At 35.0% G+C, this 15,898-nt stretch overlaps 1 protein-coding gene across 2 annotated transcripts in view; it reads left to right on the forward strand.

Moving 5' to 3' along the window:
• FZD3 (frizzled class receptor 3) overlaps nt 1–15,898 on the forward strand; it is a 105,734-nt gene that overhangs the window by 9,045 nt on the left and 80,791 nt on the right. Inside the window, exon 2 of one of the 2 annotated variants that reach the window (XM_019440886.2) lies at nt 1,247–1,900. The exons of the other annotated variant lie outside the window; for it this stretch is intronic. Within the exon in view, the coding sequence (XP_019296431.1) occupies nt 1,712–1,900 (189 nt within the window). The 5' untranslated portion in view covers nt 1,247–1,711. The remainder of the gene's footprint in view (nt 1–1,246; nt 1,901–15,898) is intronic. 2 annotated transcript variants of the gene reach the window in all.

The raw sequence follows: 15,898 nt of genomic DNA on the forward strand, positions 1-15,898 counted from the left end.
CCCAAGCATTGAGCGTGAACAAAGAACAGTTTCTTTCCCTGCTTCAGTGAAACCAGTCCAGGTCTCAAGATCTAAACTGTCATGGGCCCTAGTATTTAACTTGTCTTATTAACCTGTGTCTCTGAGAATTTCTGAACCTGACCCTTCTCATGTTTTCCGAGCTCAGGCTTTCCACAACAAACTTAAAAATACTCAATGCATATAAAACAAAATGAAATTAAAGTAAATTCAACATCATTATTAAGCCAAATGAAAGTATAACAACTTAGTATATGCTTTCTTCCTACCAGACCTACCTTCTACCCCGTCCACCACCTCTCAGCCCCAAATAAGATATGTATTCTTGCCCCTGGAAAAGTAGGAGCAAGTGAAAATACTATAAAGCTTAGTGGAAACCATAACTGGGAATCCTATTCCTGCTGTGTTTTGTTGTTGTTGTTGTTGTTTTTAGGGATGATTTTTATTCTTTGCAGCCTGGCTGTGCAGTGAAACATTTGTTAGTCAAATATTTCTACATCTATGGTACAAAGTTTTTGTACTATCTAAAAAGATGATGTAATGTTGGAAAAATTTCCTGATAGTACTTTAGAACCTTCTATTTGCCAGTTCACTATTGGTTGATGGAGGTAGCCTTTGTATAACTGTGATTCAGTAATAAAATTACCTAATCTTTGATGCTGCTTTACCATTTTATAAAGTATGTTTACATATATTATCTCAGTTCACTCATATGTCATTCTTGTAAAGGAGGTAGTATTTTCAGAAGAAAAATTCTGAGTTCAGAGAAGTTAAATAGTACGTTTACACTTACACAGCTAGTAAGGGACTTGAATTTATATCTTTCAGTTTATTTATATTTCACCTTTTTCACAAATACATTCTGCCAAGCCAGTTAATGTAAAAAGGTACTATTAATGATTAAAACACATAAAGTATATTTTAAATTTAATAGTTCCAATTATGGCATATTTAAATTAGGACAATAGCATAAGCATTTTTAAAAATGGATCAGTTATATCTGTGACAAATGAAAAACTGCCATTCTAGATAAGAAATAAAACCATATGTTGGCAATTGAGGGAAGAAAATTTGCCTTTAAATTCTGGTTAAGGATTGTCTTAGTATATCTATAGCATAAATGATAAGTAGAAAAACTCTACTGTGTCTCTGAAATACTCATGTATTTTATCTATTAGGTCAGTATGACATCTTTCATGAAAGATTGTTTTATTTCTCTTTCTCTTAGTTCATTGTTGGTGTACGGAAACACAGATTTTTGTATATTGATTTTGTATCCTGCAACGTCACTGAACCCATCAAAGATTTTGAGAGGAAATTAATTTCTTTCATTAAAAAATACTTCTCAGATATTTCAATCAGAGGAAGAAATAGCTCTTCTCCTAAGATGGAATCTGTTGTTTGGGAATGTGGTTGATCAACTTGATATGTTGGCCAAATGTGCCCTATGTAATAAAATGAAAAGAAGAGACAAGATGATGTCATTTTCCCGTATTGTGAAACCAAAAACAAATGCCTTTTGTGAGATCAAGCTAACAAACCTCTGACGGTGCAAAGAGTATTTAACTGTTTGAAGAACTTAACAGTAAGATATAGAAGAAAAACTTTCAAGCTGAGACCTGCAGGTGTATAAAGATCTAAAATACATATTGAGTAGGCCTCATCATCCGAATCTCATTCAGATCCAGGAAGGATGGCTATGAGTTGGATTGTCTTCTACATTTGGCCCTTGACTATATTTGTGGGGCATATAGGTGGGCACAGTTTGTTTTCTTGCGAACCTATTACCTTGAGGATGTGCCAAGATTTGCCTTATAATACTACCTTCATGCCTAATCTTCTGAATCACTATGACCAACAGACAGCTGCTTTAGCAATGGAGGTAAGACTTGTTCTATTATTTGACATATCTTAGACAATGATTCTTACATTGTCTTGTTACTAATCTAATGAAAGTGTCTGATAACAGCAAAAGAATACATTATTTTTAACTCTGTCTTGTACATTAAAAAGTTAGAGATTTAAGTTCAAACTCTAATAGATTGAAGAATTTATGTTTGGGGAATGTTACTCTTGACCTATTTTTAGACATGCTTTTATATAAAGAAATATGAAACACTGGTACATGGGAGATAATAGTTATTCAGAAATTCAAAATTGTGCAAGTTATGATTACATTTTTTTCCTGTTTGGCTGATCATAAAACCTCAGATAAAGAGTAGACTATAATAATAATATTCATAATTCAGTCCTTAAGTATTGAAGGTAACATGATCTTGTGAAATAAATTCTATTGTTCAGCCTTTAGGCTGGTGGTTTGTCATATTTGAATTTTCTTGAAATTTAAAAACATTTTTCTCATTTTACTTTGTTCACATCAATTTAAGAAGGATCAATGCTGATGAATGAAGGTTTGGATGTGTAAATTATCTGTTGTTGACCTGTCACAATTTTATGAAAATTTGTTGCCTTTCTTGAATTTTTCTAGTGGTAACTCTTCAGGTAACTTTTTAATGATTTTACTTTAGAAACTATGACAAATTAATGAATATAGTTAACAGTAGGTTTAAATAAATATGCGTGCATTTCTGTAGAGGTTTTAGAATTGTGGACAAGGATAATATGTTTACCAGGTGAGAATTAGGGAGGCCGTGGATGGTGGCAGTAGGGAGCATAGGCTTATACAAACCTGGGTTTGAATTCTAGCTCTGTCACTTTCTAGCTTTATTACTTTGGGCAAATTATGTGAACTTTCTTACCGTAGTTTCTTTGCTATGTAAAGCTTCTTGTAAGTTTAAGGCATGTAAAGCTTCTTGTAAAATGGAGCTAATAATAATTATACATTGAATGTTTTGTACTTTAGCCTTTAATCTATTGTTACAGTGTTTTCAGCACATTGAGGCCTATGTGTTTTGGAATTTTTCATTTTATGGTAAAACCCAAAGATTCATTACTTCCAAGTAGACTAGCATAAGTGTGTCTAGGAAAATTGGTAGAAAGATTATTGTTCATAGATTTTTTAAATGTGAAGGGCATCTTATATATTCTAAATATTTGAAAATATTATAGAGGTTGAACAAAACATTTTCTGCTCTTCTGAATATACAAGGTATAACTAGCTTGGTACAGGCTAGCCAAGAGAGATTTGGTATAGACTGTCAGATTAGGATATGAAAATGGGTATTGGTTTAGTACATTAATTTGGTTCTGGGCATAGCAGTCCTTGCTGTTTTTTGAAACTATCAATTCTCTCACAAAGAAATTGAAGTAGGAAAACCTTTGTTTTTAGTATCATAAATCAATGTAATTCCTTTGGGAAGTAGATAGGGTAGTAAGCAAGTCATCAAGATATTTGAATTGATGTGGGTTCAGCTATTGACTCTTCTTTGTAGTAGCTTTAAGACTGAATAAGTCCCTTAACAAGTCCCTTAGCCTTGGTTTCTTCATTTGTGAAACGGCAGTAATAACAAAAATACTTTTAAGGGCTGTTAGGATTAAACAAGAAATTTATAAAGTAGCTAGCACACTGTGTAGCATACAAAAGGTGATCTGCAGATGTTAATTCTATTCCAAATTCCATTTCTAAATGATCCCAAAGAGAAGGTACTAGAAAAGTTAATATATTTGTTCCAAATGAACTTGCATTCATTTGTAGGCTCTTGGGACATTCACGATGATGACATAGTAAACTGTCACTAACCTCTTCTTAAAGTTGCCTGTGTAGTCTGCGTATTTTATTGGCAATAAGGTTGCTTCTGTTTAAATTTCACACATTCTAGGGAGAGCACCTCAGTGGACAATATTTTCTAAGGGAAAGGCTCCAGTTCTTTGAAGTAAAGTTGCAGATAGTTTTTTATTGCATGGTTGTCAATATCAGGACAGTGATGCCACTGACAAAAAGAGATGTCAGACAGTTTGAGAGTGTAAAGTTTCTGTAATAGCAGAGGACATGGGAACTCAGCAGTCAACACACCCTTCCAAATGGAAGTAAGGATCTTGGGTCCTTACAAGGACTTGAATCTGCTGATGACACCCTCTATCTCTGCTCTCAGAAAATGTATGTCAGCTTTTACCAGGAGCAAGTCATTGGAGCCAACAATTGGAGGATATTTTTGAGTGTTCATTGTGGGACTTGGTGAATTAAAGGATAATTTCCTAAGTGCAGCATCTTTTAGCAGGCCCATGTTTCAAGCCTGCCTAGGGTTCATTCCTGTACTGATGAGTGCCTGGAATATACTAGTATATGGCAGTGAGAGAGGGATACCACAGATGAGAGGAAATATAGAATCTGGGTTATCTCAAATTTGATTATTCATAGTCAACAGGTTGGGTGTTCTTTCATTGTAGATACGGGGTTCTTAGTACTTTCATTGAAATTGGAACATGTTTAAATAAATGGGTTAATGTATCAATTCATTAAGTTAGAAAAGATCTTTGTATGTTTCTCTGTTCCTCCCTTCCAAAACATACTCATCTATACACAGACACACACGCTAAATTTTTGTAAGTTCTTAACTTGGTATCTTTCTCTTTGAGCATCAGTGGCTTTTGATAGAAAACAACTTTTTTTTCCTCCTTCCTGAGTTTTCCAAACCATTTTGAGCTGTCTGGATTGCTAAGTTAATTTTTGGGAGCTGTCCAGCGTGGACAACAAATTGTCAACAAATTGTAACTATCTTTACCAACCACACGTTATCAGGTATTTATGACTCCATTGGTAATAAAAGAGATCTTAAGAGCCTCTCCCCCTATACTAAATAAATGCAGTTGAATAGGAAGGGGACAGTTTAGTGGAAAAAGCACTGAAATGGAGATAAGAAATTTGTATTTTGCCACTAACTAGTTTTGTCACTTCTTTGTGTTGGTTTCTTCTAGGAAGTGATTCTTTTTCCCTGTCCATTTTACAAGGTTGTTAAGATCAAATGATGTAAGTGATCTGTATATTTAAAAACTTTGAGGGGCACCTGGGTGGCTCAGTCGTTAGCATCTGAGTTCGGCTTCAGTTCATGATCTCATTGTTTGTGAGTTCGAGTCCCACATCCGGTGAGCTTGTGCCCCGCTTGGGTGAGCATGAGCCCTACTTCGGATGAGCCCTGCTTCTCTCTCCCTCTGTCTCTCTCCTTGTGAGATTCTCTCTCCCCCTCACTTGTGCCCTCTTTCTCTCAAAAGAATAAAAATAAAAACTTTGAAAAGTTAAAGTGCTGTGTGAATGCAAAATAGTAGTCCTTGTTGTCTGTCGCCCTGTCATCCTTTTAACTTCAGTTAGTATGTGGAACAAGCACTCTTACCTTTTTAGGAGGTTGATCACTTGTCTTTTTTTTTAAGGAAACTTGACCACTGTAGAATAATCAGAGGAAAAACTTTTGGGATGGTTTGTGTTTTGTCTCCATTTCCTGTTTTTTGTCATCAGCATTAAAGATTTTCTATAGCATGGAGAGCTGGCTGACAGTGGGATAGATCCTACTGAGAACAACAGAGCCTAAAAGCCTCAAATCCTTGGTATTCTTTATGATTCATTAAGATCAAAACATGTTTGGGGGCACCTGGGTTGGTTCAGTTGGTTAAGTGTCTGACTTTGGCTCAGGTTTATGGGTTTGAGCCCCGTGTTGGGTTCTATGCTGATAGCTCAGAGCCTGGAGCCTGCTTTGGATTCTGTGTCTCCCCCCCTCTCTTTGCTCCTCCCCCCGCTCATGCTCTGTCTCTCTCTGTCTCTCAAAAATAAACATTTAAAAAAAATTTTTTTTTGTAAAGAACAGAACATGTTCAAACCAGTCTTGCTGTTATCCAAACTCAAATTGTACCTTAAAAAAAAAACTTCTGGGGCACCTGGGTGGCACAGTTTGGTTAAGCGTCCAACCTCGGCTCAGGTCATGATCTCACAGTCTGTGAGTTCGAGCCCCGCATCAGGCTCTGTGCTGACAGTTCAGAGCCTGGAGCCTGCTTCAGATTCTGTGTCTCCCTCTCAATCTGCCCCTCCCCTGCTCACACTCTTGTCTCTCTCTCTGTCTCTCTCTCTCTCAAAAATAAATAAACATAAAAAAAAAAAAACCTTTTTGGGGCACCTGGGTGGCTCAGTCGGTTAAGCATCCGATCTCGGCTCAGGTCATGATCTCGCAGTCCGTGAGTTCGAGCCCCGCATCGGGCTCTGTGCTGACAGCTCAGAGCCTGGAGCCTGTTTCAGATTCTGTGTCTCCCTCTCTCTATGACCCTCCCCTCTTCATGCTCTGTCTCTCTCTGTCTCAAAAATAAATCGTTAAAAAAAATTAAAAAGAAAACAACCTTTTTATTATAGTAAATCTCAATTATATAGAAACGTAGGTAAGATAATATAGTGGACAACATATACCCATCATCCAGCTTCAAAAATTATCAACTGACAGCTAGTTTTGTTTCAATTGTGACTGCATGTCCAGCTGGGTTACTTTGAAGCAAATCTCTAACACCATAATTTCATCCATAAATATTTCTGTGTAAATCTCTAAAAAGTAAGGGCTCTTTCAAAATATATAAACACCATACTTTTATCTCTTTGTCAGTATCCTCAAATGTCCAGTTGATGTTCAAATTACTTTGATCATTTCACATTTTTTATAGTTGGCTTTTCAAATCAGGGTTCATCTATCCCATTCAATTGAGAGGTCTCTTAAGTTTCTTTTAACATATAATTTCTCCTTCCCTTTCCTCTCTCCTTTTTTTCATGTAATGCGTTTGCCATATGGAGTTTCCCATAGTCTTTATTTTGCCGATTGCATCCGTGTGGTTTGATTTACCATGTTCCTTTATCTCCCTTTTTAATTTTTTTAAAGAATACTTCATAGGCCTATAATACTTGGTTGTCACTCTTTATAATTTTTAGCAGCCATTCTTGGTCATTTCCTAGATCGGTAATTTCATTAAAGTTTTGTAAAAGGGTGATATTCTAATTCTGTCATTCTTTTCTCAGCTGGAATGCTTTATAAACAGAAATTTCCTGTCTTTACTGTTGGGCTACTGAGTTAGACTCTTGTACAGTTTATGTAAGAAAGACAGGATATATACTTGATCATTCTCCTGAATTTAGTAGTTTTTAAGATAATGAGTATCCTTCAGAGGTGACCAATGAAGTCTTTTTTTTTTTTTTTAAGGTATCATTATGAACTTGTGAATTTAACATATTTGATGTGTTTCAATCCTACTCCAGTTATTATTCCTATTGGAGCTCTAACTGCACTGTCTTTGGTAGTGGGAGCCTCTTCAAGATAGCTCCTGGGTTTTTGACACTACTCTAGCTTGCTTGCTTTCTGGTATGATCCAAGCTCCTTTCTTAAAATTCTGCCTCAAACTTTGAACCAGAGGTTTCCCTAGAAAGCACTGGTTCCTTTTAGTTGGAAATGATATTTAGAGACCATTATCTGGGTGCTAAGCCTGTTGATACTAGGTTAGCCATTTTTAGGCCTATTTGTAGACAAAACTAGGAAACACTTTTTAAATTTTTTTTAATTTTTATTGTTTTTTTTCACTTCTCAGTATGATTTTAATTTGCATTTTTCTTATTATGGATAAGTTAACATATCATTTTATATATTTAATAGTTGTAGTTCTTATTTCTTTTTTATATATAATTTATTGACAAATTGGTTTCCATATAACACCCAGTGCTCATCCCAACAAGTGCCCTCCTCAATGCCCATCACCCACTTTCCCCTCTCCCCCACCCCCATCTACCCTCACTTTGTTCTCAGTATCCAAGAGTCTCTTATGGTTTGCCTCCCTCCCTCTGTAACTTTTCCCCCTTCCCTTCCCCCATGGTCTTCTGTTAAATTTCTCAAGATCCACATATGAGTGAAAACATATGGTATCTTTCTCTGACTGACTTATTTCACTTAGCTTAATATCTTCCAGTTCCATCCACATTGCTGCAAATGGCCAGATTTCATTCTTTCTCATTGCCAAGTAGTATTCCATTGTAGGTGTAAACCACATCTTTATCCATTCGTCAGTTGATAGACATTTAGGCTCTTTCCATAATTTGGCTATTGTTGAAAGTGCTGCCATAACATTGGGATACATGTGCCCCTATGCATCAGCACTCCTGTATCTCTTGGGTAAATTCCTAGCAGTGCTATTGCTGGGTCATAGGGTAGTTCTATTTTTAATTTTTTGAGGAACCTCCACAGGGTTTAAAAATTTTTTTTAATGTTTATTCTTGAGAGAGAGAGAGAGAGAGAGAGAGCATGAGCAGGGGAGGGGCAGAGAGAGATGTAGACCTAGAATCTGAAGCAGGCTCCAGGCTCTGAGCTGTCAGCACAGAGCTTGACACGGGGCTCAAACTCCCGAACTGTGAGATCATGACCTGAGCTGAAGTTGGATGCTTAACTGACTGAGCCACCCAGGCTCTCCACTTTTTAAATTTTTTTTAAGTACATCATGAGTTTAGATTGATGTTTTAAATCAAATAATATCACAGTTTTTTTGGTTGTTGTTTTGTTTTGTTTTGTTTTTTTGAGGAGGGAGGGCAGAAAGGGAGAGAGAGAATACCGAGCAGGCTCCACTCTGTCAGCACAAAGCTCCATGGGGGGCTTGATCCCATGAACCATGAGATCATGACGTGAGCCAAAATCAAGATTTAGATAGAACTGGCTGAGCCATCTGGTGCCTCTATCACAGAGTTTTTATTTACCATTTTAATATCTTATTTTTGTTTCTCTATTCTCTTATACTAAAGCTTTATATTACACATACATTCTATCATTTCAGAATAATAACAGTGTTATTACTAACAATATGATTATTGAAAGCCAATTGATTGTTTTGTACTTATTTTTGTCTTTAGGGATGTGACTCACCATTGATATACAGTACAAATTACTCTACTTTAAAGTTTTAATTTAAAAATTTAAATGTTTAAAGTTTTATATTTAAAGTTAAATATTTCTCTGTGTGGTTAAACTCAAAACACATTTAGATTCCTATGTTTCATTTTTTGAGGAATAACTTAAATTTTTTTTGGTCTAAATTTAGTGGCTCATTCAGTTGAGTGACTCTTGATCTCATGGTTTGTGAGTTCAAGCACTGCACTGGGTTCAGTGCTGCTGGTGCAGAGCTTGCTTGGGATTCTCTTTCTCCCTTTCTCTCTCTGCCCCTCCCCTGCTCAAAATTAATAAACTTAAAATTTATTTTATAATTGTGTTTCACAATTTTATATATAGAACAAGATATATTCAGAGAAGTTTAGTTTCTGGCCCTTTCCCTTCTACCTTGTTCTTTCCTTCCTCCTAAATGTAGTCATTTTAAAAACTTTTTTTGCTTATTCTTCCATTAAAAAATCATAAATATATTTATGTGAAATGTTTATGTGATAAACATGTATTCTTTTACCTTTCTTTGATAGAGTATTTGTTTTCTCTATATTACTTTTTCTGTTTAACAATAATATCATGGATATTCCATAGTAATATTTACAGATATTCATTACAAATATTTGTTTTAACTGGCAAAATACATATAAAGTTCACCATTCCAATCCTTTTAAGGATTGTGCACTATAGTTCAGTGCATTAAGTATATTCATCTTGTTATGTAGTCATAACCACTATCCGTAGCACTTTTTCATCTAACAAAACTGAAATTCTGTACATAGTAAACAATAACTCCCCATTCTCCCCTCCTCTGAGCCCCTGGCACCCTCCTTCCATTTTTCTTTCTCTCCGAGTTTGACTACTCTAAGTACCCAATAATAAGTGGAATCATACAATATTTCTCCTTTGTGACTGGCTTATTTCACTTAACATAATGTCTTCAAAGTTCATTCATGTAGGATATGCCAGAATTTCCTTTCTGTTTAAAACCAAATAATATTCCATGGTATATATACACACCACATTTTGTTTATCCACTCATCCATCAAACACTTGAGTTCCTTTGACCTCTTGTCTATGACAAATAATGCTGCTGTGAACATGTGTGTAAATACCTGTTTGAATCTCTGCTTTCAATTTTTGGGGATATATACCCAGAAGTGGAATTGCTGGGACATATGATAATTCTGTTTAATTTTTTGAGGAACCACCATACTGTTTTTCATAGCAGTTGCTCCATTTTATATTCCCATCAGCAGTGCCACAAAGGTTCCAGTTTCTCCACATTCTCGCTAACACTTGTTATTTTTTATTTTTGTTTTTTGTTTTTATAATAGTCATCCTAATGGGTGTTAAGTTCTCATTTTTTTCATTCAATTACTGTTAATGGACATTCGGGTTTTCTGCCTTTTGCTTTTGAAACCAGAGCTTGTCCTTATTCATCTTTGTATACCTAGTACCCAACATAATGCCTCACACATAGGAGGTGCTAAATAAGTGTTTGAATTAATTAATGAACTTTATAAACTGTAAGTTCCTTAAGAGATGATAGTAGTCAGACTTGGTCAGGGTTATGATGTTATATCTAAGCACTTGATCTCCTGGAGTTGTAAATAGGAGTGTGCTGGATGGGAATGGGGATGGTAATCCCAGTACCAAGAGTACTATGTAACTGTGAACACTAGTATTTTACTTTGCCTTTTCAGGGGTGAGGAACAACTGGTCAGAGTGACTCAGAACTTTGAACATTTATGTGTTTGTACTTATAAGTGGTGTAATTACGCAAAAGAACAGAGCAACCCACCTTTCCCATCTCTAGGCCCTTAATGTTCCTTCTGCCTTAAATAGTCTCTATCTTTTGTCAGAATTCTAATGGTTGGATTTGATACATTATTAAGTAGGAAAAAAAAAGTAGATAACATGTATGGTATCATCCTGTTTTTGTTTAAAAAAATATATATGCGTGTTTATGCAGAGTAAGTGATGTGGAAGGATTTTCACCAAGGCCAACAGTGGTTTTCCTGAATTAGTACAATTTATTTGTGTTTTCTATGTCTTATTTAATGTTTGTATTTTTTTATTTTTCTGTAAGAAACATATTGTGCCTTTAAGATAGTAATTTGGTACAGAAACTTTTTTTTTTTAATAATCCAAACTGTTCTTTTTTGTTTAGTTCTCAGTTGTAGTACCTAAGAGTTAGTATATTAAATATATTTTGATTGAATGACTGAAACAAAGGATCTTATGTGAAAGGGATCAGTTGTAGAAAGTATTTGAATGGGCCTTGAAAGACAGATTTTTTTTGTTGTTTTTTGTAAGAAAACAGTATAATATACCCCTGTATAGTAGTAGTAATTAATATTTTGTAGGTAGGCTTTTTAGAAAACGAAATTTGATTATATTCTTGCAATTCATGGTTTATATCTTCAGAATACATGTATTATCAAATTTATTTCCCTTATTATCTTTTGTTTGGGTTAGTATTCATAGGTGGTTTTCCCTAAGCAAACAACAGTCTAGTGAAGTAGCTTGAAAAGTCTGTTGTGTGACAGGGAAACCTGTCAGTAATTAAGAATCTTCTAAATCGAAAAATGTACATAGAAGTAGTAGAGAATTAATTGCATTTATTTATTTCTGACTCTGTGGAAAAACTTAAAAAATTTTTTCTTTGATTTTCTTGTATGACAAATCACTTTAAAGAAATACCTTTAAAATACTTATTTCCAATTAAATTATGAAGTGTGGTGGAATTTTGTAAAGTTTTATCTTTTGAGAGAAACCATAGTTCAGAACTGTTCATGATATTTGAAATATTAAAATTTGCTTCCTTAAAGTCAAATGTTACGGGTTGCTCTGGGAACTCTCCATTGACTTAAGAAGATAAACATGTTCCTCTCATAATGGCAAATTTCTGCAAACCGCTATCCCAAGACTTTTTTTTTTAATTAAGATTTGTAAAAGAAAAGCAAATTTATAGGTTAAAGGTGTTTTTCAAACCTAGAACTTTTTTTAATACAAAATTCCTAAAGTTTTAGATCCTTTCTCATTGAGAATTTATTTTTACAGAAAAGGAGTTTTTTAAAGGTCTTATTTTTAATCATTTAAAATTATTGTAAAAAGTTGTTTTTGAATAATTTCTTATTCTAATTTGGATCTGAAGTAGAATGAATACCATTTTTTTGAATTTCCAAGGCCATTCCACATTTGGTTTCACATTTAGTGAATTTAGTCATAATATTCCCAAACCCAGTGGGATACAGTTTCTATGGTTACCAGACCCTTTGTAGAATGACAAAGATTGGAATTCTGATTCTCATGAGTCAAATTTTGGCCTTTGACTCTGTTCCCTTTTCATACCCCTTGCTAAGCTTGGGCTGTTGCTTGCTTGAAGGCTTGTCAGCTACCAGGTTCCTATGGTAACAGGAATGGAAATTTGAAAGAAGAAAGAGAATGGGAGCACAAAGGCTTGGTTGATTTGAATTTGAACAAAGAATAGAAGGTTCCATGTACTGCACCTTTGTTGTAGAAACCAGAAATTTAATTTTAGAATGTTACTTTTCAGTTTGTAAACTTCGTATACCTTGGTCTTGATTTAGTGAACAAAAGTATTACTATTTAAGGAGGTACTCAGTAGGAATCTTTAAAAAATTAATCAGCTAAATTGTTTTTCTATTTGATAGAACTTTAATAGTATTTCTTATATATTCTCGGCTTTACAGTATTCAGGCTACCTCATTTAATTTTGATTTTGCTGAGTTTAAAATTGTTAAAGTCAACGCAATTTGCTCATTTGAAAAATATTAATATTTTTGTTTTTGTATAACTGCTTTATTGAGGTACAGTATATATACACAACTTCACCTAAAGTGTTCAGTGTTCTGACAAATTATATACCCATAAAACCAATCAACACGATCAAGATATAGAACATTTCTATTACCTCAAAAGCTTTCTTGTATGCCTTTGTAGTCTACCCCCATCGTTACACCCTGCTCCAAGCAACTAGTGATCTGTTTTCTGTCACTGTGGATTAGTTTTCATTTACTAGAGTTTTATATAATCATATGGTACCTATTTTTTTTTTTGTCTGGTTTCCTTTACCCAGCATAATGACTTTGATATTCATCCATGTTTTGTTTTTCTTTTTAATCATCATTCCAGTTGACTTTTACTTGTTGAGAACAGGGAATTCAGGGTTCCTTACACCCACCTTAAAGGATTGCTATTGCTCTGTTAACTTGCAGTGCTTCCTTAATCCCTTTTTAAAGCTTTTGCTGGGTTCTGTATGCTAACTGTTGAATATACTATTATTTATATGTTATTAAGACCATTTTGCAGACGAGAAAATTGAAGTTTAGGGAGGTTATGTAGAACATTAAGTTCAAGGGCTCTAGACAGGAATGTCAGGGTCTTGAATCTTGGGTCTCTTTGTAGCTCTGTGATCTTGGGCAAGTTACTTGATTTCTGTGTCTCATTTTCTTCATATATATTATAAAATGTGATTACTAATAGTACCTACCTTATGGGATTATTGAGAGGATTAAATGAGATAATGTGTGTAAGACACTTAGAACACTGCCTGTCCCTTTAGTGTTAGTAATTAACTAGCTGAGATACTCAGCACAGGATACTTAATAGCTAATAAATGGCAAAAGCATGAACTTCTAGATTTAGGCTCATTGCAGGCAGCACAAAATAGCCACTCAAATCAATTTTATAATTCATATGTAATTCACAGATGGAGGTTTGACTAACATAGTAACACAGCGATATTGGATTGGTTGGTATTTTATATATTGCTAAGTACCAAGCAAGTTTTGAGACCTAAGACATACATTAAAAGGCATACATGTGCATATATGTACATATATCATTAGCATGTGGATATGTTTTTAATTTTTAATTTTATAGTAATTTACAAACAGTACAGAGAAATTCTTTGTACCTTACCTAGCCTGCTCCACCCCTACCCGCTGCCCCCCCCCATCTTAGTATCTTATATAACTATCATACAGCATCAAAACTAGGCAATTAACATTGGTACTATAGACATTATTTACAGGCCTTACCATATTTCATCAGTTTTTACATGTACTCAGTTTTGTGTGTGTATATGCACTTGTCCATCTATGTGTAGTCTTTGCAACTTTTTAAAATGTTTGTTTTTTTTATGTTTGTTTATTTTTGAGAAAGAGAGGCAGAGCGTGAGCAAGGGAGGGGCAGAGAGAAAGGGAGACACAGAATCCCAAGCAAGCTCCAGGCTCCAAACTGTCAGTACAGAGCCTGACTCCAGGTCTGAACTCAACAAGCCTGAGATCATGACCTGAGCTGAAGTTGGACGCTTAAACGATTGAGCCACCCAGGTGCCCCTGCAATTAAAAAAAAAAAAAAAAAAAAAAAAGCTCTGTGCCTAACATGGGGCTTGAACTCAGGATCAAGAGTTGCATGCTTCACCAAATGAGCCAGCCAGGCACCCCTAGTCTTTGTAATTATATGTAGATATAGATACACAGATATAGATCTATTTCCCTTAAATATATATAAAATAGGGGCGCCTGGGTGGCTCAGTTGGTTGGGCGTCCGACTTCGGCTCGGGTCATGATCTCACGGTCAGTGAGTTCAAGCCCCGCATCGGGCTCCGTGCTGACAGCTCAGAGCCTGGAGCCTGCTTCAGATTCTGTGTCTCCCTCTCTCTCTGACCCTCCCCTGTTCATGCTCTGTCTCTCTCTGTCTCAAAAGTAAATAAACATTAAAAAAAAAAATTAAAAAAAAATATATAAAATATATAAAAATTATATATAAAATATATACCGTTAAAGAACTGTTTTATCACCACCAAGGAACTCCCTCATGCTTATTTTCTCTCTCCTCCCTTTTTCCAATCCTAAGCAACCACTACTTTGTTCTCTATAATTTTGTCATTTCAAGAATGTTGTATAAATGGAGTCATATAGTATGTAATCTTTTGAGATTGGTTTTATTTCACTTAGCATAATACCGTTTGGGATCCATACTCGTTATTCCAGGTATCAGTAGTCATTATTTTTAATTTCAGAATACTTTGTTTTATAGATATACCACAATTTGTTTAATCAACCACCCATTGAAGGACATTTCAGTTTCCAGTTCTTTGCTATTACAAATAACGTTGCTATGAACATTGGTGTATAGGTTTTTGTGTAGACATACATTTTTATTTTGGGGGACAAATGCCCAGGAGTGTAATTGCTGGATCATGTGATAAGCATATATTTGGATTTTTAAGAAACTGCTGAACTGTTTTCCATAGTGGTTGTACCATTTTACATTCTCACCAACAGGGGCACCTGGGTGGCTCAGTCGGTTAAGCGTCTGACCTCGGCTCGGGTCATGATCTCATGATTCGTGGGTTCGAGACCTGCATTGGGCTCTGTGCTGACAGCTCAGAGCCTGAAGCCTCCTTCTGATTCTGTGTCTCCCTCTCTCTCTGCCCCTCCCCTGCTCATGCTCTGTCTCTCTCTGTCTCTCTAAATAAATGTTAAAAAAATTTTTTTTTACATTCTCACCAGCAGTGTATGAGAGATTTACTTTGTCTGCATTCTTACTATCATTTGGTATTATCACAGTTTTTTATTTCAGTTTTTCTAATATATATATAGTATATATGTATATAGTGGTACCTCATGTGATTTTAATTTACATTTCCCTTGTGGCTAGTGATAGTGAACATCTTTTCGTGTGCTTATTTGTCATTCATGTATCCTTTTTGGTTAAATATCTGTTTATGTCTTTTGTTCGTTTTGCAATGGTTTCTTTTGAGTTTTCAGAATGCTATACATACTCTGGATGCAAATCCATTATTGGATGTATGGTGTGCAAATAGTTTATCCTAGTCTGTAGCATGTCTTTATATCCTTTTAACAAGGTCCTGAAGAGAACAAAAGTTGTAAATGTTAAAATTAAGTCCAATTTACCAATTTTTTTTTCCTTTATGAATTGTCCTTTTGGTATAATTTCTAAGAACTTTTCATCTAACTCTTGGTCCAGAATTCTTCTTTCTTCTT

The sequence above is a fragment of the Panthera pardus genome, unplaced genomic scaffold (assembly GCF_024362965.1).
Source record: "Panthera pardus isolate Hobbes unplaced genomic scaffold, ASM2436296v1 HiC_scaffold_13, whole genome shotgun sequence".
In the NCBI taxonomy this organism is placed as follows: Eukaryota; Metazoa; Chordata; class Mammalia; order Carnivora; family Felidae; genus Panthera; species Panthera pardus.